Consider the following 27809-nt stretch of genomic DNA (forward strand, 5'->3'; position numbering starts at 1 on the left):
CCCACCCTAAGCCATGGATTCCATGGGAGGGACCCCATGCATGCCATAATGCTGTGGCTTGGACGCCTTGGTTTAAAATGTCCAGCAAGTGCAAAGAGCACACAAATTTAGCATTGACCGACTACAGAAAAAGGAGCACTTAATAATAGTTTCCATTCCAACAACTCTATTTTGCCTTCTCTGGTGTGCTGTTTTTTTGGCGTGGAGAGGAAGTGGACGCCATCGCTGCTGCTGGTAAAGAAAAGGTACCCTACCGCCGCTTTAAATCGCCGCTCTGCAACCATGAATCCTGAGTAGTAAGCTTTCGGATCTCCTTTTGGTCGTTTTCCAGTTCTTGTTTTCTGTCTTTTTGCGTTTGTCCACGAGGTCTCTTTTTCTGCTCCTGGTTGTCTCTTTGCTGATCCTGATCATCCGTCTTGTTCATGTTTACTATTTGGATCCTGCACAGCTTCCTTTCATGATTATATTATTCTACTCAAGAAAGATTTTTTTTTCCTGTATGCCCCATGTGTTTTTGCCATGTCCACATCGTTCAGACTTGTAATACATGCTTGTTTGCACTTTCCATTCGCCTTGCTGATGTTATCTAAATATATGGCAGGGATTTTAAGCTTTATTTGATGTCGTATGAATTCTTTAAAATTTGCAGTGATTATCTTTTCAAACTTCTACTGATTGGTGACTCTGGTGTTGGAAAGTCGTGCCTCTTGCTTCGGTTTGCAGTAAGGATTTGTCCTTTTGCTTTTTGAATGTAAATTGGACGTTTAAGGCCTTGGTCTCAAGTTAAGCCTGATTTCTGCTCAGGATGACTCTTATTTAGAGAGCTACATCAGTACCATTGGTGTGGACTTTGTGAGTGCTTTGCTAAACTACTTTTGTCTCTGCCTCTCAGGTTCACAAGACATCTAACATTTTCTTTGGTTTCACTTAATTGCAGAAGATTCGCACTGTTGAACTGGACAGTAAAACCATCAAGCTCCAGATTGTAAGTCTTATTGTAACTGGGTTTTCTTTGGCATTGGTGCTACTTTTCCACCTTACTCTGAGAGGGGCTGCATTGGCAACAACTAATCTTTTTAGTACCATTTCTGTATGGCATAGTTACATCAAGGGGATTGGGGAAGCTTGGTTCACATTGCACAGACTCAGCTTAGTTGGACCACTCACACCCTACACAGTGTTTTTTGATGCACAATTGAAAGAGCTCAGATATTGAGAATGCTGGGTGGGACAACACCCTGCAGCCAATAAGAGGCACATAGGTCTGTTTGCCGGTGCTTATCACTTAGGAAGTTTGGCTGTGTGCCAGTGTGAACTGCACTGGGTAAAACCAAGTGACTTGCTGGAATCAGCCAGGTGCAAACACACATCATTCACTTTTGCGCTGTGTGAACCCACCTGTAGTCAGGGGCATTCGGGCAGTTGTTGAAGCCAAACAACAGAGTGTTTTTGTGCCATTCTCATCGTTGCCCGCCTTTGCCAAGGCCTAGAACCTTAGCGTTCTTAGGCACTGTTTTAGCTATTCCTTGTCGCTGTAGTGCCATTCTCATCGTTGCCCTCCACTGCCAAGGCCTATAACTCTCATTGTTGCTGGCCACTGCCAAAGCCTAGAACCTTAGCGTTCTAAGGCACTGTTTTAGCCATTCCTTGTCACTGTAGTGTGTGGGATGGTTCCAAGTAATGGGCAGTGGTTGAATTTTGGCTTGCTTGTATGCGTGTAGGTGGAGCTGACCTGCACAGCCAGTAACAGCGCATTTTGGGGGGGCACCACAAGCTTTGAAAATTTAAAGCGCAGGTGTCAGTGCTCTCGCAACTGCACACAGCCAGCGTAGTGGTAAGGGCAACGCCTCCTAGGTAGGAGGTCGCGTGTTCGACCTGGCCCTATCCACTCCGTGTGTTGACTTTTTGGTAAAAGCTTGCTAGCAGGTTGTGTTTAACTGGCAAGCGGCTTGGCCTGCTTCCCCACAAGGGCTAGCAAGCCGAAATTTAACAAAAAACCCAATTAATGGCCTCTTTGGTTTCTTGGAAATGTTGTTTCTGCGTTTCCAGGCAGGATACATGTTTCCTTATTATTTTGAGAAAATCAAAAGATGAGAATCTCTGAAGGTTCTCTCTCTCTCTCTCTCTCTCTCTCTCTCTCTCTCTCTCGTGCGCGCGCACTCACTTTCACTCAGTCCCTGTACCCTCAAGGCTCACACACACAAGAGCAAGAGGGAGGAGGAGTAGGAGTAGGAGGCTCGCCTCTTCCGCCCACTTCCCGGTTGCTGCCGCAGTTGACTCCAGCTCTTCAAGCTTCATTCTAGCAGGTACCCGCCATCTTCAAGCTTCATTCTAACAGGTACCCACAATCCCCCTTTGCTACTCTGGATAATGACATATGGGAGTTTTCCAAGGATGGTGACATTATCATACTAGGGATTTCAATGCTAGGACTGCCCACCACCAGACAATATTTTATGATACTTCCGAGGAGATGCTTAGGGAGCTGGTCGTTACAGAGATGGGTCTATCCAGACTATCACAAGATGAGGAATACAATGAGTATGGCAGATACTTGATAGATATGGGAACCGCGCATAGATTGGCCATTTTGAATGGCCTACAAAGATTCTGGACAGCTGGAGGTTTACTTGCTTTCCACACCGACATGGTGCCAGCACAGTGGATTATGTTATGGCCCAGCTAAGTCTCATTCCATTCTTTCAGGATTTCATGGTGGGCACTAGGCCAATTGGAGTAGCAGTTGATCATGCTATCTTGTCTTTCACCCTGACGTTTCAGTTCAGCACAACTCCATTAGGAGAGGTCCCCACACGCACTCGGTATACCTTAAGAGGGAGACGGATTTTGTGTATATGGATGAGATATATAGGTAGCTATGCACCCAGGAGCCGGGACGGCCACTAGATGAACTCACTCAGATACTAACAGAGACGTTGCATGATGCAGCATCAAAGGCATACCCCCACAACCAGCCTACACGGAGACGATCTGGGAGCATGCCCCAGAACAGTTGGTATGATGAGGAGTGTAGAGAGACGAGGATCAAACTATAGAGGGAAGTGCTCATGGGTATTACCACACAGACAGTCACGGATCATCTTTCGCCGCCTAGTGTGACGAAAGAAAAGGGCTTATCTATCTCTGCTAGAGCGGGATCTGTATCAGCTATTTATAAGTCAGGACTCAGGCGAAGCATGGAGGCTATTCCACGAGCATTCAGCACCACCAACGGTCACCTCCATTGAGACATGGGGGGAATGTGCCACATCTCTCTACATAGCATCAGAGCAACCACCTCTGTTGGACCCACTAGAGACATGCCAGGAGACATGTTCTTTCTTTACTGCCGAGAGGGTAAGGAAAGCCATTGACAGGATGAGGAGAAGGAGAGCACATGATCATGATGGTCTGGTAGCAGAGCACTTCATCCATGCCAGAGGTATGCTTGTAGAGCTCGTGGCTATGATGTTTAATCGAGCCATTTATGAAGGCTACCCTGAGACTTGGAGTATGTCTACGATTGTGCCTATTTTCAAGTCAGGAGATCCCATGATTCCCGAGAATTATCGCACCATCATGGTTGGTCACACATTAGCTAGGCTGTATGCATCTATACTTGAGCAGGAGCTGAGTAGATGGGCAGAGTGAGAGGCTATAAGAGCACGAGGGCAAGCAGGTTTCAGGAGAGGTTTCTCCACTCTTGACTAGATTCTGACACTCAGAGCTATTATTGAGGAGGGTAGACACCATGGCAAGAGGATCTATTGTAGCTTTGTGGATTTCCGCAAAGCTTTTGACACAGTGTCGAGAGCCAGACTTGTACGAAGGCTACAGGACATGGGTGTGTCTACAGAGCTGATATGGGGTATTCTGGCTCTATACATGACAGTGGTGGGGCGGGTACGCACCACTGAGGGAATGTCTGACATGGTCCACTCCACTATTGGAGTAAAGCAAGGATGCCCCCATCCCCAACTCTTTGGGATGTATGTGGATGAGTTTTCGGACTATGTAGAGCGTCAGGGAGGAAGGGGGGCTCAGCTAGCAGGGAAATGGATTCCGTTGTTACTATAGGCCGATGATATTGTGCTGATTTCTGACTCTCCAGAGGGGATGCAACGTCATTTGGATGCTCTGCATACATTTGCTCGTGATAGTGGATTGTCTGCTAACCTGGGAAAACCCAAGGTTATGGTGTTCAACACCACACCACAATGGGTCAGGAGGTCAACACCCACATTGATGTATGGCTAGGAGACTGTGGAGTACATAGATGCATATACTTATCTTGGGGTAGTCTTGATGGACCGGTGTTTTCACTAAGGAGAGCATCAGAGACTAGACTGACGAGAGCATATGCCATAGTAACAAGGAATGGCCATTTTCAGGTTCCCGTTCCCCGTTCCCATCCCAATTTCCCGTTCCGAATCCTTGTTCTGTGTTTCAAGCGTGAGTATCCGAAACAGGGATTGGCATTTCATGCATGTTGCCATTCCCCGTTCCTCGTTCGGATTTCTTGTTCCGGGTAACTATGGTATATGCAACTTTGGGAGGTGTCACGTGACACATCCAACCCTATGTGTCCGTGGACAAGCTACAGCATGATCAGGGTTCAGTCAGTCGAGTCAGTCTAGATTTAGAAGTGATCTGGCACTTTTGAGTCTATTCGTAGACCGTGCATGCTCAGGCACTTAGTTTAGATGCATATCCTCTAGTTGCACACAGCATGATCATAAGCATTCCCATCCGAATCCATTAGAATTCTTCAGGGAAATTTTCCAATGCATTTACCTATTTTACCTATTTTTGGCATTTTTCACTTATTAATTTAAGTGACTTTCCAACAAAAGTAGGTAGGGCAATATGGGTAAGAAAATATATAAGCAAACCAAAGTTAGCAGTAAATGGCAGAAGAGGCAACAGGAGCCAAGCTCAACAGGCAACTTCTCAGCAAGACCAAGCCTTGGTGGTTCCCTCCAAGCAGCAGATCCCCCTTCCACTAGCGTTTTTGGAAAGCAAGCCTCAGCCTTGGCGTGTTTGCATCATCACACCATCGCTAGAACCCCCAGCATACCTAGCGTTTTGCATCAACAAGGAATCGCCAGCAAAAACCAACTGACCTAGCGTTTTTGGACCAGCTTCCCTAGCGTTTTTGGATCCCAGCATATGCAGAATTTCAGCGATTCTCAGCCCATAAAGAAGTAGCAGATTCAGCCCGGAAAGACCATCGGTTTTCAGCCCTAAACCTGCAGATTTTCAGCGTCAAAGACCCACCAAAAACAGCCCCCAAATCAGCGTTTTTTGACCTGTCGCAGATTTCAGCCCATAGCATTTTTGGACAGCAGTAGAAAGATTGCAGATTTCAGCCCTTAGGTCGACTTCGTCATCCCCGTCGTCATCGCCGACATAGCCTAGACTTGCATCAGTCTCATGCATTCCATTTGTACCAGATTGTGCAATCATAAGTAGACCACTCTCACCGACGAGAGTGGGGCCTTCGGAGGAGGGTTTTACGTCGTCTCTGGTGTCGTATCTCTCTTCTCTCTCTATCTCTCAGTCTCATACACTTGCACACACAGTATCCATTCACTTTGTTTGTGATCATAGCACTCTCTCATTAAGAACGGAAGGCTCTCCCTTCCATAATAACAAAAGGAACCTTGAGCACAGCTCGGAGCACTCATCTTGAGCAAAGCGCAAACATTCATTCCGCTGCACCTAACAGGAGGACTGCAGAGGATATGTTCGTAGGTTCAGTTACAAAAACCGTGAACAAAGCTGTGGCTTTCTGACACTTTAGTGACTCCAGCTATGCTCTATGGAGTTCAGATATGGGGACCCTCAGTAGACCACCATGGGAGATCTGGCAACACGGATGGATGGAGAGGTATGGAGAGGCCTCTGGTCTCTATGATTGCTCGGATGATTCAGGCTAAGGCCTCAGTGCCGCATGAGATTATCCGAGCCGAGCTACCCTCCCCCCCCTTGTCGTGGTGGAGGCATTGACTAGATCAATATTCTTTATGCACGGTCTATGGGATCTTCCCAGGGACAGATGGCTTGCCTTGGAGTCATCTCGACAACTAGCTCTACAAGGCGATACAACATGTTGGTATGGCCAGATGACAATATGGTTTCAATTGCATGGTTTCAACATGGATAGATTGCCTCCGTTTCAATACTCCCTGGATGCACCCTCCCTGTCTCTCACACGGACAAAGATCACCAGACTCATACGCTAGGATCCGATTCAGCTAGATACTAGGAGCACATGGATGCAGTCAACACAGGAGTTGGGCACGAAGATGGCCTTCTACAGAGAGTATCTTCTCCAACTCACGGAGGACGGCTTTGTGACTAGGCCTGCATACATGTGTACGCACTTATCTCATGGGATAAGGTGCGCTATCGGGCAGATACGCACATCCTCACATCAGCTCCAGATCGAGACTGACCGATTTCGAGGGGTGCCAGCAGGAGCCAGGATATGTCACCTATGTAACTTAGAGCCAAAGACAAAGCTGCACTACACATGTCATTGCCCGGCGTACCATGAGTTACGCGGCCGCTTCCACTGTCTGTTTAGAGAAGGTTTCGGACCTTTCTCTAAGAGTCATGAGATACAAGGATCAAAGATATCTTGGATTGTTCTTGTTAGAGCTGCGCAGACTTAGGGAGAGCCTGCTGAGGACATCAGGGGAAAGCCAGTCTCAGAGATGAATCACAGATTTCTTTACACCAGCCAGGGGAGAGCCAGAGGAGCAGTCATTACAGCAGATCTCAGAGCCCACCCATACTAGAGGTATGTTGCTTGACCGAGCCATTGAGCTAGGCATATTTAGACGCCCACGACCTCGAGGGGTCTCCCACCACCGACGAAGGCTGCAACAGAAGATACAGTCCACTCTAGCTCGACATGCAAGACGCCCAACCAGAGTACTGACCATGGAAGAGGTTGATGAGATCCGACAGCGATAGAACCCCCCCCCCTAATCTCGTCTCAATCCCGAAACAACCTCAGATTTATTTCGTTTCTCCTTAGTGTTTTAGTGTTCTAGTGTTAGTTCTTTGTAACGTTGTAATTTCGTACTCAAACATGATATCAGATTCACCAATTGTAACTTTTTGGTCTCATAGGTCATTTTGGCCTTTCGAAGATGTTAATATAACATTTCATTTCATTTCTCTCTCCCTCTCTCCCCCCCCCCCCCCCCCCCCCCCCCCTCCCGATGTACCTGCGCACTCCACTGCTGCTGCACCTCTGCGCGTTGCCGTGCCACTGCAACCCTTTGCGTGCTGCCCTCCTGCTGCACTTGCCGTGCTGTTTGTTGCCGCGCTATTGTTGTTGCATCTTCCTCCCCCCCCCCCCCTCCCGATGCACCTGCGCACTCCACTGCTGCTGCACCTCTGCGCGCTGCGGTGCCACTGCAACCCTTTGCGTGCTGCCCTCCTGCTGTACTTGCCGTGCTGTTTGTTGCCGCACTATTGTTGTTGCATCTTCCCCCCCCCCCCCCCCCCCCCCCCCCCCCCCCCCCCCCACCCACACACACACACACACAAAAAAAGTGCCGACATGCCGAAGAAGGCTTCGAAGGAGGAGATGACCAAGCCGCTGGAGATGAACAAGCCAGATGATAAGATGATGTCCTACATCGTGGATACCCTCGATGGCTTCACTAATCGGCTATACAAGCTTGACAAAGAGGTCGAAGGCTTGACCAAGGAGAAGGCAGCATGGAAGAAGAAGGAGAAGTGGGAGGGGAGGAGAGAAGGAGAAAGAAGAATGGAAGAGCTTAAGGAGCAAATCGACCTCCTCCGAGTTGCTATCGCATCCCTTACCCCTGAAGAAGGAGAGATCAAAGCAGAAGCCAAGGAAGCCCTCAAGGAGGAGATCACCAAAGCTCTCACGGCAAGCATTGACGACAAATTGGAGGCTACCAAGGAAGGATGGATTGAAGTAGTCAAGAACAACCTAAAAAAGGAGGCGAAAGCGGAAGCCCAAATAGATGAAGCGCTCATCATACACACAACCATTGAGGAAGAGAAGATGCGACAAGCCAGTCGCCTCAATGTATGAGTGACTGGCATCAAAGAAGAGGAGGGGTCCACACCTAGAGTGATGGGAAAGTGAAGCTCGGGTACAAAGAAGATGAGGAGCCACCCTTCTCCAAAGCTTGGAGAGCCGGCAAAGATCCACAAAAAAGAGCCCTCATCCTCCAATTCACCTCCGAGGAGTCTCGACCATCCTTCATCCGAAAGAGGGTCATCTTGAGAGGGGCCCCCTATCTACCTTGACGACGACCTCTCGAAGATGCAACAGGACCACTGCCGAGCATGCATGCCTAGAGTCAAGAAAGCTCGCAAAGACGGGAAGAAGGCTGTATACTGAGATGGCAGGGTCATCATTGATGGCAAGACCATCGCATAGGGACTCGCGACCTATGGCACAACATGAAGAGATCCATCTCGCGGTTTGGAACTGCACGGGGATCTATGGACACACCTAGAGAGACTTGAGGAGGTGATGAGAGGACGGGACATCATTCTTTTGACAGAGACACATAAAAGATTAAGGGCTTTCAGTGGGAGTCCTCACATCGAGAGAGCACCCGCCAACACACCACACGAGGGTTAGGAGAGGCGGCTATACTCTTCAGATAGGGATTCCGGAGCAGTATACAGATTGTGTTTCACGAGACCCACATGCCCATTACCTCTGGATCTGTTTTGAGCTATCACTGGCGAAGACTATCTAGATTGCCCTCTGCTACTTCGTCCCCTCAGGCTCCATATTTGCTCCATATTTGCTACCACAGGGACAACAGGGGAGAGGGAGGAGAGACCATCCCCCACATGCTTGTCAGAAAAGATTATGTAGTACTCTACACTAGGGCAAGTCTTCCTTATGGGAGACTTCAACGCCGGGACATATAGGAATCAGTGTGAGACATATGGGACGTGGTGGCACTATTTGCCATACAGGAGTAGGCCACCATGAGAGAGTCAACCACAAAGTACGGCCATCATTTGCTCATATTAGGCTCCCAGCATTGCCTTGTTATTTATAACGGGATGGCACAATGGCCTACTTCAAGAGGACTGACATGCATACCACATGGAGTTGCAGCCCGGGGAGGGGGGAGGGGGGGGGGAAGCGCCGTGGATTACATCATGGGACCCAAAGAGGCCACCCACCTACTTATCTCTTTCACCATCCCACCCATACCGATTGGAGCCGACCACTTCTATCTTGCTCTCTCCTTCACTTGCGACGCCACACGCCCCACACCCACACACCACGATCCATTTCAACATGAGCTAGCCCCCTCATACTCGGCAGAGGTCCAAAAGGGATTCTTGCTCCCCCCCCTCTAACCACTACCTATGCTTGCCTCTCACATCACATCTGTTCTTCAGACATCAGCCATCAATTCTTTCCCACACACCACCCATACATGCCACCCTCCCCCCCCCCAAGGGACCATGCCACAATGGTACGATGATGAGTGCAGAGGTTCCGACTGCGTGTACATTGGACTCTTGGAGAGACCACTGATCGAGAGGCCAAACGCCAAATGAAGACAGGCAGTGGTCGAGAAGGCACTCCTGCTCCCTCCCTCTACACCACTACCTATGCTTGCCTCTCACATCACATCTGTTCTTTAGACATCAGCCATCAGCTCTTTCCCACACACCACCCATACATGCCACTTGAAACTGGCCTGTGGCACGGTAGGCTTTGCCTTTCACCCGAAATTCTTTACTTTAGACACACACACACAAAGCACTTTGCAAAGGGAACTTTTGAAATAACACTTAATTAAGCGCACACACGGCTCGGAAGCTAGAATGCTCTGAGCAGACGCCGGCAACTTGTAGGCCCCAAAATTGGCGCCCCTTTCGGTATTTCTTTATACTTTGAGAGGGTAAATTACAAAGAAGAGTCTTGGGAATCCTTTAACTGTATCGAGCTAGATACCACCTGTTTTGGCCAAATTTCGGCAGCATAACAAACCCCAAAACTTGCGCGAAACCAATTCCCCTGTTGGAACTCTCTTCCATTGACGTATACCCTCTGATTCCTGTCCAAAAACAGTAAATTCAGCACGCTGTATTTACTGGTTTTTGCTCTGTTTTCAGCCCCAAACAGTCCCCTAGCTGTCCTCTGCCAGTGGGGCACGATTCCCAAGGGTTTTGGCGTCCGTATGGCTGAAAAACAGTCAATTTGCTGCGCATACACAGTGCTGAATTTGCACCTGTACGGTGAGGTTATGACCTTCACCGGTTCCTCCTTTGGAGTAGCAGCTAGCTACCCTTGTTCCTGCTCAGGAGGCTCTTGCCTCAGCACAAAAGCATGAAACCACATAGTTGTACATCAGTCAAATGAAGAGCCCTCTTGTGGGGCATCACATAACTGCACGTATGGGAGAGAGAGAGCAGTGTGTAGCGTGCATGGCATCACTCCTAGCACCACACTGTACATGAGAGGGAAAGAAAGCACTCCATAGCTCTTAACCTGTGACAGTAGTGTTGGGTTAAAGGCTTAAATGACCCCTTTTTGTATATTTTTATAATTTGTCTAGGTTCAATATGAACTTGGACACATTTTTTTAAAGTCACTTATGATAAAAGTGGGAAAACCCAAAACTCACTTATTGAGTTTTCCCCAAAAACGTGAGCGCTCTCTCTCTCTCTCTCTCCCCCCCCCCCCCCCCCCCCCCCCCTCCTTGCTTCGATCCCTAGCGCTTCCTTTCTGCTGCACTCCGCCTCCTGCTTCTTGTCCCAATCGTGCACCACATCGCGACGCGCACCTACCGGTACCTTGTGCTTCGTGCTTTCAACCGGTATCAGAGCCCTAGGGTTTCAAAACAGCCCTGTGCAGTCTGCTGGATAGCGAGTTGAAATTGCTCTCCCGCGATCAATTTCGCTTCCATCGCGAAGCCCCTTGCTTCCGGAGTCGAAAAGGTCACCAAAACTGCCAAAAAAAATAGCCCAAAACACGCTGTTTTTAGGTCAAAACAGGTGATTTACAGGTTATAACATGTCAAAACAGCAATACGTAGGTGTACCAAAGTTGTGGGATCACATGTATTGATGCTTGTCGGGACAAATTGAGTAAAAAGCTTAGTACAGGTGCTTGAAATTGCACTTTTCAGCTGAAATTTCAGATTTGGACAGTTTCATATAAAGAAATTGTGGTCTATCGTATGCAAAGTCTTGTGGTTGCTCCTATTTGCTGAAATTTTCAGCCTATTGCATCTCTCTTGTATCACACTTGTGGTTGAATTAAAATGGCTTCTTTCTCTTCCGCATCTGACACTAAAATTTGATGGAAATCGAACGGTTCGATGGTCAAGGCTTTGACCTCTTGCAAGAACGCATGCAAGGTATCCTTTTCTTAAAGGATTGTGAAGATGCATTGGAAGAGAATAAGCCGCCAGGTTTGTCTGACGAAGAGTGGGCCAGGTTGAATAAGAAGGCTATGGCCTACATCAAAATGGCTATCAATGATGACATTTTGACGGACATCAAGCGTTTGGACTCTGCTTATGCAATATGGCAAAAGCTAAAGTCCAATTATGAAAACACCACGCCTGTGAACCAGGTGCATTTGATGCGAAAGTTAGTGAATATGCAGCTTGATGACTCGAAGTCAGCTTCTGAGTATTTGAGTGCTTTTACAGGTGTGTTGAGTTAGTTGCAGGACAGTGGGCTTCAACAATTCGATGATAAGCTGAAAGCTATTTTCTTGCTTGTGACATTGCCAGATACTTGGGAAACCTTGGTTGTCTCTTTGAGCAAAAGTCCCACCCTCACGTATGACGGTGTGAGAGGGTCTATTCTCAATGAAGAGATTAGATGCAAGTCTAGTGGGGAAGGTGGTAGTTCTGCTTACAATGCAAGAGGTAGAAATCAAAAGCGTGATGCGGACAACGGGACTCAAAATAGAAGCAAGAGCAAGACAAAGGATAAAGATGTCACTTGTTATTAATGTGGTAGAAAGGGTCACAAGAAACTCGATTGTAGGTATTCCAAGAAAGAGGAGGAAAGGAAGAAGGAAACGCAAGATAAGAAGAAGAAAGATGAGAAGAAAGAGGAAAAATCAGCAGGTGATTCCTCCAGGGATGCTGAGAATGCAAATGTATCCTTAGTGTGGTCATTGAGGAGTTGTCAGACGTTGAGGAAATCTTGGTTGCGGCTTCATGCCCCTCAGATTTGGTGATAGCTGTAACAGACTTGGACACTCCAAGTCAAGAATCAACCGCGACAGCACCAAATAACCACTTCAAAACAAGTCACAGATCACAATAGATGTACACTGGCCCGGCGGAGTTCCGTGCCTAGAGATATTGGCCCCAAAGACTGGCGCCCCTTTCGGTATTTCTTTTTATATTAATCAAATCAAAGTACAAGAGAGTGGCTAGGGTTTCACTCTCAGACTCTGCGTCCAGATGCTCTGAGAAGTGAGGCCCTCACCACTAATTTAAAGGTTACAAGGGATGCCCAAAAGCAGAGCCCCAAAAGCTTCAAATCAAAAGCAATTGCTCTCTCTCTCTCTCACAGAGAGTCAAAACTTGAAAGCAAAAGCATTCTCTCTCTCTTTCTCATATTGTAGAGAAAAAGCAAAAAAAAAATAAAATTTTATTTTTATTTTTTCTATAGCCTCCGTGATTTCCAGAAATTAGGGTTTTTGGCAAAAATTAGGGTTTGCAAGAATTTTAGGGTTTTTGCTATCCGTAGCCACGTCATCACTTTGTGACATACCCCCCTCTTGAAAGCATTGTAATCAACCGCGATTACGCCTGCAAAACCGACAAAAGCCATAAACCGTCTTAGCAGACACTGACTGTTAGTACCTACGTACTAGGAACACACATCTAGCACATGTACAAAATCGACAATCACATCACACGACATCAAAGGACATCACAGGACATCACATGACATTCAACATTCATTCGGATCTTAGACAATGATTTATCGGCAATGTAGCTAGCAATCACATCTAGGTCCAATCGGGACCTCAACGATGTCCGATTGACTAACTCCTATTGCAACCATGTCTATTCGAGATCAATTTAACCAAAATGCTGCAGTCATTTCGTCTATCAGTTCCTGCACTCACAAGAAGTAAAGAACAAATCAGTATCATTATCAGGAATTCCATTTCATAAAGTCATCCAGCAGAATACTGTCAGCTCTCAGTATCCTTGAAGCTTAAAGAGACATCAGTGACTTTAGTATCAAAATCGAGGCATCTGTTGACAAGGGAGCGGAGTGACTCCCCTCTTGTGCATCCCACTGCACCAGATCTCCGGCCAAGTTGAATTCTGGGTTCCGTTTGGAGTAGACTATGCGAAACCAAAACATCGAGGTAAAGTTTCACAATCCGAGGAGTATTTGCTAGGTCCTCCTCCTCCATCCACTTCGCATCAATGCAGGAAAGTTCTTGAACTTAACCAAGAACCGCCTTTGGACTTTACCTTTCTTCATATCGTTATGTGCCAAAATCTGTTCATGAACAAGGATCTCCTCGTTTTCTTCCACTTCGGGTTGCTCATCAGGCTCCCCATCATCAGACACATCACCCTTAACAGGTTTCAAGAGACTCACATGCAATGCATTGTGAATCCTCCAAGTATCTGGCAGTTTCAATTGGAAGGAGACATCATTTATCTTGTCAGTGATCTGGAAAGGTCCGTAGTATCGCATACTAAGCTTTGGAAAAAGCCTCTCCTTTCCCTTTTTCTTTCGTAGGCGTGCCTTCTCAAAACGTAAGAGCACCCAATCATCCTCCTTCAATTTCAAGTCGCGACGATGGCGATCCGTTGCCTTTTCTGTCGTTCTTGAGACTCCTGCAAAGTCTCGCGAACCTTGGCAAAAGCCATATCCAAATCTGCGAATATTCATCCGCTTCAAATATCTAATCTTCGTGCTCAGGAAGGATGGAACCTTCGCAGCACTTTCAACAATCTCACATGGCATCTTCCCCGTCGAAGAGTGTATCGTGTTATTGTAGGCAAATTCCACCAAAGGTAAGTTCTTTTTCCATTGAGTCTTCTGATCCGAGATACAAGACTTCAATAAATCTAAAATCACTGAATTGGCAATCTCAAATTGCCCGTCAGTCTGCAAGTGGAACGATGACGAGAACTGCAACTGTGTGCCAATGTTCTTCCAAATTGCCTTCCAAAACAAACTCATAAAGCTGGGGTCTCTGTCGGAGACAATCGTCTCAGACGCGCCATGTAATCGGAAAATCATCGTGATCATTCTGTGTTCTCGGGAGATCAAAAATGAAATCCGTTTCAATACTTTTCCAGGCGTGGGTGGGTATGGGTAAAGGCTTTAACAATCCCTGTGCCTTATGCTTGTCAAAATTGACCTTCTGGCATACTAAGCAACTGCGCACAAACTCTTCCACATCCTTTTTGAGTCTCGGCCCAAAGAAGTATCTCTCTACCCCCTTCATGGTGGTAGCAATGCCGCGGTGACTCGGAAAAGGTGGACAGTGGCATTCAGTCATAACCTTTTCCCTCAACGGTTGTGTAACGCACAACATAGTCTTTTTCATCAAGTAGCCTTCCCGAAGGGAGTATCCAGCTACTGTCTCCCTATCCCGTATCCGTGTGAAAATATCTGTAAAATTTGTATCTTTGCATACCGATCGAACATATCCTCGAAGCTCCTATGATGTATCGCGGAAATAGCCAGATCCAATGGCTTCCGAGACAAAGCATCTGCCACCACATTCTTCTGTCCCTGCTCATGGACAATCTGGAAGTGAAACTGTGACAAGATGTTCGCCCACCGCATCTACTTTTTCGAAAGCTGCTTCTGTGACAAGAAGTAGCGCAAACTCTGATGGTCTGTAAAGACAGTAAAATCCGCTTCGAGTAGGTAGTGCCGCCACTGAGTAAGAGCATGGATCACTGCCAAAAGCTCTTTCTCATATATCTGTGCTGTCATCTCCGGCCTAGAGAACAATCGGCTCTCGTAAGCAATGACATGTCCTTCTTGCATCAAGACCGCACCCAGACTACGACCACAAGCATCACAAAATACTTCAAATGACTTCTGCAAGTCCGACAAAGTCAAATCTGGTCCTGTAGTCAATTTCTCTTTCAATGTCTGAAAGGCAGTCACCTCTGTGGGTCCCCACGAGAAAGGTACTCCTTTCTGTGTCAAGATATGCAAAGGGGAAGCAACCTGTGCAAACTTCTGTATGAACCGCCTGTAGTACAAACACAATCCCAAGAAGCTTCTAACTTCATGGACATTCCTCAAATCGGGCCAATCACGGATAGTCTCTATCTTGGCCGGGTCCATTTGCATTCCTGCTGCTGAAACACTGTGTCCCAAGAAGTATATCTCTGGTAGGAAAAATTCACTTTTCTTTGCATTAATCACTAACTTGTGATCTTGTAATGCCTGAAAGACTTGAAGCAGATGATCTCTGTGTTCTGTCTCATTCTTGGAGAAAACAATGATGTCGTCAAAGAAAGTGCCTACAAATAGCGTGTACTCTAAAAAGATCCTGTCCATCATCCTGTTAAATGTCACAGGAGCATTGGTTAAGCCAAAAGGCATCACCAAAAACTCAAATAACCCAAAAGTCGTCCGAAAAGCTGTCTTGTAGACATCTCTTGGCGCTATCCTGATCTGATGATATCCACTCTTGAAGTCAATCCTGCTAAAGCACGAGGACCCCTGTAACCTGTCGAGTATATCATCGATTCTAGGAGTCGGAAATCTACTCTTGATGGTGATTTTGTTGAGAGTGCTATAATCGATGCACATTCTCCAAGATCCGTCTTTCTTCAAAACCAACAACACTGGAGAGCAATACAGTGAAGTACTAGGTTGGACAAGACCCTTTTCCAAGAGGTCTTTCACTGGGTTCATAATCTTTTCATTCTGTATTTGGCTCACACGGTAAGGTGGCGGATTCGGTGGCGTGCTTCTAGGTATCAGATCAATGGTTTGATCTTCAGGCCCTCTGAAAAGCAATCGGCAGAGTGTGGAGAAAAATCTTGGCGTTCTTTTGATCATGTCAAAACATATTCAACCTTTATCCTTCGTTCAGTTCTCTCCCAAAAGAATGAGTAAGAAACTGAAGTTCATCAAGTACAATCTCTAAGCCCTTCATTTATCAAAGTCGCTTTCTCGGCCCGGTAGTCAACCACGGCGTAGTTCTTGTGGTACCAAGGGATCCTGAGTAGAACGTCACTCGCGTGCCCTGAACACCCCTGTCATTGCAAACGAAGTTTGCAATGCTCGGTGTAATGGCAACATCCCATCTGGGTGCCAGTCGAACTACCTTCGTCTGTGTCGTCAGTTTGTCGGGCGTAATTCCAAATCGAGCTACCAATTCCAAGTAAAAAGAATTTGGCCTTGGCTCCTTCAAAAGAGCTTCCTGATCCTTCACTTTGCTCCAAAAAGCGGCAAAGTTTGTACCTTCATTCATTTGATTCGGTGCAAGTCCCACGCCATGTGGTACCAGTTCTGCTTTTCTATCTGCCTTTTCTGCCACGTTCCTCAGCTGCTCTCGAACTCTCAGGTCTGTCATCGTCTTTATCATTCTGTTCTTTTTGTGCCTTTTTAGGACACTTCGTGGAGATATGTCCATGTTCCCTGCATCCAAAGCACTTCTCCTCTCTGATGAAGCGAGCTCTCTCCTCAGGAGTAAGCTTGGGTTGTGCATCCTTTTTCTTTGGGTTGCTCTTTTTCTTTCTACTTCATTCCTAGAAGTCTGTTCGGCTCGTTGTGTCATGGCCTCATCTGTGGGGTAGGTCAGACTGCCAGAGTGAATGGCAAAGCCCCGCTTCGCATGACTCATCAACTCTTGAATAGAAGTTGACTTCTGTTCCAAGCAGTGATCTCGGATCTCTGTAGGTAGACCCAAGGTAAACCGCTCAATCTGTTCTCTGAATGAAGAGGCGGGTAGAAAAGAGCTCTAGAATCTTTCACAATAAGCATTGATTGTATCTTTCTTGGTCATCCGAAGATGGTTCCAAGCAGCTCGTATATCTCGTTCATATTCTTGTGTCAACCAAGAAGAAATAAAAAGCTTCTTAAATTTCAGCCATTTAACTGGCGCAGTCTTGTTTAAAAGAAGCGTGGACCACCAAGTATGAGCATTCCTCTTAAAGTAAGAGGCAGCTCTCCGAATCTTGGAGTGCTTTGAATAGCGTCCTCCCGCGAAAGCGATGTCAAACTGTTGTATAAAAGACAAAGCCTTCGAAGCATCTGAGTATCCTGAAAAAGTATCAAACTTGAGCGAGTGGCCACTTTCCTTAAACTCTCTGACTTTCTTGCTTTTATCTTTGAGAAAGTCATACTGGTTAGCTTTCTAAAAATTCTTCTTGTTCGCATAAAACTTTCCGTCATCGGAATCTGAGTTGTCTGTAGACGAGTCCTCAGTAGAACTGTCAGTCTCTGGGCGAGATGTAGCCTTCTTTGCCTTTTTCTTGCCCTTTCCGAAGCTTTGTGTTTTGCTTCGCTTTTTGCTTTTTTCTGTCTTCTTCGCTCGAGTTTGAAGAGCTAGAAGAACTGTCAGAAGAAGAATTGAGTAAGCCTTCAAACTTGACACGCTTCTTCTGTTTCTTTGCCTTGTCAAAAGTTGACTGACGACCCAAATAACCTGGAAAGTCAGTGCTTTTCTTCTGCTTTTTGCCGTGCTTTTTGGCTTTCTTTTGCGCGTCAAAAAGCCGAGCAATCCGTGCATCAACCACGTTCTCCAGTTCCTTCTCCGTATATTTTCTTGGAGGCAGAAGGTTTCTTGAGAGCGGGTTTTGGGAGTGGTGTTGTGGTTCTCTGCCACTCCGTCTGTACCTCTTCCAAAGAGGTCTGGTTCATATATTTTGCCATCTTCGGGTCCTTGGCAAAATTGAGCATCATCTTTGTTGCATCGCCGATCAACTAGCGACTCTCCAGCTCTCGCCGCTCCGCCTGAGTAGGCCAAGGTGGGCCGTACTCTCTGTCGGAATCTTCGTTGTGATCCGTGCCCGCATCTCCAGATGCAGATGGAGTCGATTGATCCTTGCGTGAAGCCATAGGTGCCGCGGAAAAAAAAAATGGGGATCGGATTTCCCGTAGAAGAGAAATCGGGCGTGCTCTGATATCACTGTAACAGACTTAGACACTCCAGTTCAAGAATCAACCGCGACAGCACCAAATAACCACTTCAAAACAAGTCATAGATCACAATAGATGTACACTGGCCCGGCGGAGTTCCGTGCGTAGAGATATTGGCCCCAAAGACTGGCGCCCCTTTCTGTATTTCTTTTTATATTAATCAAATCAAAGTACAAGAGAGTGGCTAGGGTTTCACTCTCAGACTCTGCGTCCAGATGCTCTGAGAAGTGAAGCCCTCACCACTAATTTAAAGGTTACAAGGAATGCCAAAAAGCAGAGCCCCAAAAGCTTCAAATCAAAAGCAATTACTCTCTCTCTCTCTCTCTCTCACAGAGAGTCAAACTTGAAAGCAAAAGCATTCTCTCTCTCTTTCTCATATTGTAGAGAAAAAGAAAAATTTGCGTCACTCATCATTTAAAAAATAAAAATAAAAATTTATAGCCTCCGCGATTTTTGGAAATTAGGGTTTTTGGCAAAAATTAGGATTTGCAGGAATTTTACGGTTTTTGTTGTCCGTAGCCACTTCATCACTTTGTGACAATAGCTAATACAGAAGACATGCTTATCTCGAAGAAAGATGTCATTGATGCATTGCTCAGTGCTAATGATGGCCTATCCTAGTCATGGATAGTGGATTTTGGTGCTTCATTCCATGCGACTCCATCTTCGGAGTGTTTTGCTACATATGCTGTAGACAATTATGGCAAGGTGTACCTTGGTGATAATTTTGCTTGCAATATTGAGGGAATGGGTACTACGCGTTTGGCTCTTAACAATGGTCAAGAGCTTGTGTTGAATGATGTCAGGTTTGTACTAGGCATTAAGAAAAGTTTGCTATCTGTTGGCCAGTTAGATGCACATGGTTATACTACCATCTTTGCTGGGGGTTCATGGAAGTTGCTTAAGGGCTCTATGCTTGTTGTAAAAGGGTCTAAAAGAGGTACTTTGTACTATCTTCAATGTAAAGCTTTGCCTGACAAGTTTCTTGCTGTTACTGAAGTTGCTTTACACACGGAATTGTGGCATAAGAGACTTGGCCATATGAGCCAAAAGGGTATTGATGTGCTTTCCTCTTTGAAGAGGGCTGATGTAAAAGGCTAAAACTTGGATTTTTGTAACAATTGTCTTTTTGGAAAGCAAAAGAAATCTTTTTATTACTCTGGTGTCTCTCGCAAAGCTAATCTTCTTGATCTTATTCACTCCGATGTATGCACTATGCCTGTTAAGTCTTTTGGTGGTGCATTGTATTTTGTTACATTCATTGATGACTGTACTAGGAAAGGATGGGTGCATTTTTTGAAAAGTAAGAGTGAGACTTTTAATGCTTTTAAGAAGTTTCATGCTTTTGTCACTATGCAAAAGAGTACTAAGCTTAAATGTCCTAGATCTGATGATGGAGGAGAGTATGTATGTATCTATTGAATTTCAGTGTTTTTGTGATGAAAATGGGATCAAAAGGGAGTTGACAGCCCTTTATAATCCGTCTTCTAATGGTGTGGTTGAGAGGTATAATCATACTTTATGCGAGAGAGTGTGTTGTATGTTGTCCACCGCTAATCTTTCCCAAGAGTTTTGGGGGGAGGCATTGAAAACTGCAGTTTATATTTGCAATCGCTCTCCTAATAGTACGTTGAAAAATGACATTCCAGAGGAGGTTTAGTCTGGCAAACCTGCCTCTTATGATCATTTGAGAGTATTTGGCTGCGAAGCTTTTGTTCATGTTCGCAATGACTTGAGAACAAAGCTTGATATGAAGTCCATTGAAGGAGTCTTCCTAGGTTATGGGGAAGAAGGTGAAATGGGCTATAGAGTGTGGTTACCACAGTTTAGAAAGGTAATACGCAGCCGAGATGTAGTGTTCAATTAGGCAAAATTGCTTAAGAATGCTACAAAATCTGATACTGACAAGAAAACAGTCAGATTTCAGCCTTCCGTGCCACCCATTGGTGTTGAAAAAGAGCCTCACTGAAATTGATAATCAGTCGGTTAACCTTGAGCTAGAAGAGGTAGGACATGATTTTGATGCTCCTAATGAGGATGGACAACCACCTGAACTGGTTGAAAATGATTTTCAGCAGCATGATAGAGCTGAAAATGAGTTGCCTTATGATGTAGAACCGTTGCCTGAGAATGTAGATCATTGGGTACGCAGGTCAACTCGTTTGAGAAGGGAACCGCAGAGATTTAACCCCTCTTTGGATCATGTAATGTTGACAGACGAGGGTGAACCTCTTACATATAAAGAGGCCAAATCATGTGAGTCAAGCAGTAAGTGGGAGCTTGCGATGCAAGAGGAAATGAAATCCTTGTATGCAAATGATACTTGGGATCTTGTGCCATTGTCTAAAGGGAGAAAGGCTCTTCCTAACAAATGGGTATACAAGATTAAGATAGTGGATGAAAAACCCGAGTACAAGGCAAGATTGGTTGCAAAAGGATATGCACAGAAACAAGGAATTGATTTTCAAGAAATCTTTTCTCTTGTTGTAAAGCTTACAACTTTACGTGTCCTTTTTGCTCTTGTTGCGGTGCTTGATTTGAATGGATGTAAAGACAACGTTTTTGCATGGTGACATTGAAGAGGACATATACATGAAACAGCCTAAAGGTTTTGTAGTTCCTACACGCGAGGAACTTGTATGCAAACTGAAAAGGGCTCTGTATGGTTTGAGATAAATCATCACGACAGTGGTATAAGAAGTTTGACACTTTTATGCTGTCTCAAGGCTTTAAACGCAACCATGCAGATCATTGGTTGTATACGAAAAGGTATGAAGATGGTAGTCCCATCATACTTGTTCTCTGTATTGATGACATGCTGCTTGCCGGGAAACATAAGACTAGTCTTGATGCTCTAAAACGTAAGCTAAATTCAGCATTTGCTATGAAGGATTTGGGTGATGCAGAGCATATTTTGGGCATGCGTATTAAAAGAGATAGAAAGCTGAAATTGCTTTTTTATCTCAAGAAAGGTACACTGCAAAAGTGCTTGACAGATTTAATATGGTTGATGCTAAGTCTCTTGGGATACCTTTACCTCCATACACTAAGCTTAGCAAAGCAGATCGCCCAAAGGATGAGGTGGCATTGAAAGCAATGAAGGGAATCCCTTATGCATCAGCTTGTGGTTCTCTTATGTATGCTATGGTTGCCACTCGTCCCGACATTGCTTATGCAATGGGAGTTGTTAGTCGATACATGTCGAATCCTGGCAAAGCGCATTGGGAAGCTGTCAAATGCATTCTGAGATATTTGAAAGGTACACAATCAAAGTGTATCCGTTATGGCAAAAGTGACTTAAAGTTGCAGGGATATTGTGATGCAAACATGGTAGGTGACATGGATACCAGGAAATCTACCAGTGGATATGTATTTGCCATTGCTGGTGCAGTCTCTTGGTGTTCTAGGTTACAGAAAATTGTGGCATTGAGTAGTACTGAGGCTGAATATATTTCAGCCACAGAGGCTTCAAAAGAGGCCATTTGGTTGGATAGACTAGCAAAAGAACTTGGCATGCTTGCTCATACACCCGTGTTGGGTTGTGATAGCCAGAGTGTTGTCTATTTAGCCAAAAATGCCATGTTTCATGCGCGTATCAAACACATAGATGTGCGGTACCACTTCATACGCCAGGTATTGGAGGATGGTCTAGTCACCTTGACTAAGATCCATACACAGGATAACCCTGCAGATGTTCTCACCAAGAGTCTTGCTAAGGCTCAACATGACCATTGCATACAATTGGTGGGAGTTGGTTAACTTAAAGGCGTCATTTATGTCTTTAAGTGGGAGGTTGTTGGGTTAAAGGCCTAAATAACCCCTTTTTGTACATTTTTATACTTTGTCTAGGTTCACATTTTTTTAAAGTCACTTATAATAAAAGTGGGAAAACTCAAAACTCACTTATTGAGTTTTTCCCAAAAACGTGAGCTCTCTCTCTCTCTCTCTCTCTCTCTCTCTCTCTCTCTCTCTCTCTCCCCCTGCTTCGATCCCTAGCGCTTCCTTTCTGCTGCACTCCGCCTCTTGCTTCTTGCCCCAATCTTGCACTACACTACCGGTACCTTTTGCTACGCGCTTTTAAGTAGCATAATGAAGTCTCTCCCAGCTTAAAATTCAGTGCCCATTTTTCTGCAAGAGGCAAGTCCATGAAAATCTGCCACTTGGCGCATTTACAAGCATTTGAATTTTGCTCGTTTCGGGGTTGCCGCCTATAAATCTCCCGACGGTTGACCAGTTGACTTCGCGACAGAGTTGTAAAATGTTCCCCTAGTCATACCGGAGGTAATGATGCGGACACATTTCATGGCCCAAAATAGCAGTTCCCTAATTTTTAGGAAATGATTTCGTTGGGCTCCCAATGGTCTTCTGACAATCTTTCCTCATTGGGACCGCATCCAAAAGTGCAACGTGGCCTAACTGTCGGATACTTTCTGTAGGTAGTCCCACCGTGACTTTATGCCTTTATTGAGTTCACTTCCTAGTATCCACCAACTTGCTAAGTGCGACGGGGGACCTACATGATCTTGCTCTGAGCCTAGACATCCTCTTACTATACAAATTCCAGTGTCGACCACTTCCCGGCTGCGGGTGAAACTACTGTTCACATTGGCCATACAATGTCCGACTGTTTGCTACTTCAAAAAGAGGGTCTCAAAAATAAAACAAAAATCATTGGAAAGAAACCAACAACTAAGGTTAGCAGTTGCCACGTCCTCGTGACATACCCCCCTCTTGAAATCGCAAACGTCTTCGATTGCATACCATAAATACACACCACTGATGATCTTGTGCTGTTAACACTCTTTTATCATCGCATGTATCCGCAAGAAAGGTCGTACACATAGATACAAATGACTTAATGAGACCTTCATACTTTTGTCATTTCCATCTATTACATTGAATTCATATGTACATTTGATGTACTAGCTCTATCATTACCCCTCCTTTGCACACGTTGGGTTGGGGCATAAGTAGGTTGTAACCCAAAGGCTAGCTGCAATACATTTGCTGACTCTTTCATGCTCTTCCATCCACTTTGCATCCATAGGCAGATAGTTGTTGAACTTCACCAAATAGCGTCTTGCAACTTGTCCTTTAACTTTTCTATCCTTACGTGCCAAAACTTGCTCAAGTACTAGGATCTCATCAAGTTCCTCAACTTCTGATTGATCCTCATCTGGCATATCTTCTGGCACATCGCCCACAAAGGGTCTTAGAAGACTCACGTGAAATGCATTATGAATCTTCCATGCATCAGGCAATTTTAGCCTGTAAGCCACATCGGTGATCTTGTCAAGCACTTGAAAAGGCCCATAGTCTGAGCTTAGGAAATAGCCGTTCCTTGTCCGTCATCTTCTTTAACCTTGCCTTTTCGAACCTTAACAGAACCCAATCACCAGGTGATAACAACAATTCACGACGGTGACGATCAACAACCTTTTTCGTCTTTGCCTGAGTCCTTTAATTTTCTTATACATCTCGTCCATGTTCTCAACATATCGATTTGCCTCAAAGATCTTGTCCTTTGTATGCAAAATGGGAGGAACCTTTTTGCCGCCTTCAACAATCTCAAAAGGTGCTTTGCCAGTCGACGAATGCACCGCATTATTGTACGCATAATCAAGCATAGGCAAATATTGTTCCCACTTGCCTTTATTATCTGGCACATAGCATTTCAGCACATCTAAGACAATAGAATTAGCCTCTTCTGACTATCCATCAGTTTGTGGATGAAACGTAGACGAGAACTTGAGCGTAGTGTCCATGAGTCCTTTAATTTTCTTATACATCTCGTCCATGTTCTCAACATATCGATCTGCCTCAAAGATCTTGTCCTTTGTATGCAAAATGGGAGGAACCTTTTTGCCGCCTTCAACAATCTCAAAAGGTGCTTTGCCAGTCGACGAATGCACCGCATTATTGTATGCATAAGCAAGCATAGGCAAATACTGTTCCCACTTGCCTTTATTATCTGGCACATAGCATTTCAACACATCTAAGACAATAGAATTAGCCTCTTCTGACTATCCATCAGTTTGTGGATGAAACGTAGACGAGAACTTGAGCGTAGTGCCCATGTTCTCAAACAATCCTCTCCAGAACAAACTGGTCATGCGAGGATCACTATCATTGACAATCGATTGTGGCATACCATGGTACTTAAACACATTGTACATGAACAAGCGTGCCATCTGATCAGATTTTATCTTCTTCCTGATAGGGATAAAGTGGGTCTGCTTGCTGAACTTGCAAATAATGGTCCATATACCATCATTCCGTGTTGGCGTTCTTGGAAGATCAAAGATAAAGTCCATACAAATGCTTTCCCATGGGTTATCCGGAATTGGCAGTGGTTGTAACGACCCTGGTGTCTTTTGCCTGTCAAATCTAACCTTTTGGCAAACTATGCATGCTCGCACAAAGGCATCCACATCTCTCCTCAAGGTAGGCCAATAGAAGAATGTCTCTACCGCTTTAACTGTTGCATCAACACCACGATTCCCTGCATACGGTGGGGCATGACTCTCTTCCATGACCTTATGTCGCAATGGCCTAGTGACACTAAGTCTGCCATTCATCATCATAAAACCATCTCTGAGGAGGTAGTGCTCATGATGTTGCCCCTCTTGTAACTGTTCAAAGATCCTTGCAAAATCTTCATCAGTAGTATACTGTTCCTTCATGTCATCTAGCTCATGATGGTAAGGAATGGACACAGCTGAAATTTGTGGCTTTCTTGATAACGCATCAGCCACAACATTCTTCTTGCCTTCCACATGCATAATCTGGAAGTGGAACATGGAAAGAATGTTTGCCCATCGCATATGCTTTTCAGATAACTTTGACCGTGTCAAGAAGTATCGCAAGGTCTGATGGTCTGTCTGGACAACAAAATCAGCACCTAAGAGGTAGTGCTCCCAGCTAGAAAGTGCATGAATCACGGCCAAGAGCTCTTTCTCATAGACTTGCATAGTCTTCTCTGGCCCTTGCAAAATTCGGCTTTCATAAGCTACTACCTGTCCATCTTGCATTAGCACTGCTCCGATGCTACTGCCACACGCGTCACACTGGACCATAAATGACTTCCTGAGATCTGGCAAGACAATTATTGGATCTGAAGTCCACTTTTCCTTTAAGAGACTAAAAGCTGAAATCTCTTTTTGGGTCCATCTGAAAGTGACCTTTTTCTTTTGCAAAGCGTGAAGAGGTGACGCTATCTCTGCAAAATTCCTGATAAACCTTCTACAGTAGGAACACAATCCCAAGAAGCTTCTGACATCATGCACAGTCTTTAAGTTTGGCCATGTCTTAATAGCTTCGACCTTTGTGGGATCCATTCCGACACCATCCTTTGAGACTATGGGGCCAAGAAAGTGGATCTCTTCCAGGGAGAATTCACTTTTCTTAGGATTGACTAGTAGCCTGTGACTGTGTAGCTCTTCGAACACAATGGTAAAGTGACGCCTATGCTCCTCTTCATTCTTCGAATAGACTATCATGTCATCGAAGAACGTCCCCACAAACTGTTGATGCGAGCGGAAAATCCGGTCCAGCATTCTGTTGAACGTGGCAGGAGCATTTGTTAGATCAAACGGCATCACTAGACACTTCGGCCTCACATAGACGTTAGAAAGCTCTCGCTCTCTCTCTCTCTCTCTCACACACACACACACACACACACACACAGACACACACACGCACACGTACTCACACAATTCTCTCTCTTATAAGCAACACTGAGCAGCGGCAAAGCCACTGATGAATCCAGGGAAGAAGCTATATGATTGCACCTTGAAGGCCTCTTGCTTTACGCAAGACAACGACCTGGGTAAGAGAATTCGGTCGGGGGCTGTTGGCGAAAGGTAGTTGCCGCTGGCGTGGTGGACAAGGGATCTGCGTAGAGTTTGGGAGAGCTGAAGGCATGGGTGGATGCCTACACACGCACACGTACTCACACAATTCTCTCTCTTATAAGCAACACTGAGCAGCGGCAAAGCCACTGATGAATCCAGGGAAGAAGCTATATGATTGCACCTTGAAGGCCTCTTGCTTTACGCAAGACAACGACCTGGGTAAGAGAATTCGGTCAGGGGCTGTTGGCGAAAGGTAGTTGCCGCTGGCGTGGTGGACAAGGGATCTGCGTAGAGTTTGGGAGAGCTGAAGGCATGGGTGGATGACTGACTTTTTTAAAAAGCCGACAAGGCGAAGGTTTGCTCGCTTTAGGGGGGTTCACATGCCCAATGGATTTCCATGGATGACGATGAACTGGAGCCTGGTGCCTATGGCAGCCTGCAGGGGAGGAGGCAAATAGGCTGTGGGGGGATCTTTAAACTAATGAATTTGTGTTTAAAGTGGGTTAAACCTGAGTCTAAAAAAAAAGCCTCTTATCTAAATTCTAGAACAATGACCGCATAACAAACACAGAGCGAAAACATTCTCTCATAACATAGAGGACAAAAAATTCTTTGCAAAATTTTCCTCTGAGCACGGTTATGAAGAACCATAGCTTTGCCTGTGGAGGCAGAGGAAGACCATGCCCATGAATTCTTGATATTGTTATGGTGTATTTCTTGATGTAGTCATCAATATGTCTTGGATCTTTGTGTGTTTGTTTGGTATACCCCCGATATTTGCTGCGGGTTGACGTTTCCAGCTTGGAAATGTTCGTGCAACTAAAGTGCTTCAAATTTGCAGTGGGACACTGCTGGACAAGAGCGATTCAGGACAATTACAAGCAGTTATTACAGAGGAGCCCATGGAATCATTGTACGTTTGTTGATTCAGGGGCATCTTTTTGTTTGATTGTATGGTTTTTGAGCCGACTGGTGAGGTTAACATGTTTTCTCCCTCTCGTAGATTGTGTACGATGTAACAGACCAAGAGAGCTTCAACAATGTGAAACAGTGGCTAAATGAAATAGATCGATTTGCCAGCGAGAATGTGAACAAACTGTTGGTAGGAAACAAGAGCGATCTTACTGCCAAGAAAGTCGTCGACACTGAAACTGCCAAGGTAAGAATTTCATGTCAATTTATGTTAAGCGGTTACTCTCCATGTTTTTTGGGTGAAGCAGAAAATTGTGGGTGACTTGTGCAGGCTTTTGCTGATGAAATTGGTATCCCTTTCTTGGAGACAAGTGCCAAGAATGCTAGCAACGTTGAGGAGGCCTTTATGACTATGGCAGCAGAGATTAAGAATAGGTAAGATGAGATTGCACTGTCAATGCTTGTTCTCGCTGTACGGACATCTCAATGGGTTGGTGATTGCGTTCTTTCTTTGTGTTTCTAGAATGGCCAGCCAACCCTCTTTAAACGCAAACAAGCCCAAGCTTGTGCCAATGCATGGGCAGAATATCCAACAGAAGGGTGGATGCTGCTCTTAAAGGAAGGTGTGGTTTGAAGAATGTGGGTTATTTGGAAGGAAGCCGAATTTCCACTTCAGTTTGTACAGCTCAACTTTGGATCCTCTTTTTGCTCAAGCGCTTTATAAGAGGCTCTTTTGATTCCCTTCCTCTCAAGGGTATGTGGACTGACTATGCCAAAAGCAAATCAGCATTTTGTGACATGTGTAACACTAATTCATTGTTTTAGAATGAGTGGGAACTCCACTAAATTGCCTTAGCATCTGAACAAAGCTGGTATTGTTATTTAGATTTTCAGTTTTAAACA

The 27809-nt window shown here is 45.3% G+C and overlaps 1 protein-coding gene across 1 annotated transcript; it reads left to right on the forward strand.

Annotated features, from left to right (window-relative positions):
- The first annotated feature begins 138 nt into the window (after window positions 1–138).
- Window positions 139–27809, forward strand: LOC147455069 (ras-related protein RIC1-like). Its single transcript, XM_086513911.1, has 8 exons — window positions 139–296; window positions 650–722; window positions 805–852; window positions 938–985; window positions 26836–26907; window positions 26998–27153; window positions 27238–27341; window positions 27430–27809. Exons 1-8 carry the CDS (start codon window positions 283–285, stop codon window positions 27521–27523), a joined length of 609 nt encoding a protein of 202 aa, XP_086370037.1. The 5' UTR covers window positions 139–282; the 3' UTR covers window positions 27524–27809.

This window comes from Adiantum capillus-veneris, chromosome 6, assembly GCF_014529385.1.
Source record: "Adiantum capillus-veneris isolate H3 chromosome 6, ASM1452938v2, whole genome shotgun sequence".
NCBI classification, from domain to species: Eukaryota; Viridiplantae; Streptophyta; class Polypodiopsida; order Polypodiales; family Pteridaceae; genus Adiantum; species Adiantum capillus-veneris.

Coding starts and splice junctions, on each gene's coding strand:
- LOC147455069 (XM_086513911.1), top strand. Junction 723..804: donor GCCTCTTGCTTCGGTTTGCA/GTAAGGATTTGT, acceptor ATTTCTGCTCAG/GATGACTCTTATTTAGAGAG. Junction 27,342..27,429: donor GCAGCAGAGATTAAGAATAG/GTAAGATGAGAT, acceptor TTGTGTTTCTAG/AATGGCCAGCCAACCCTCTT.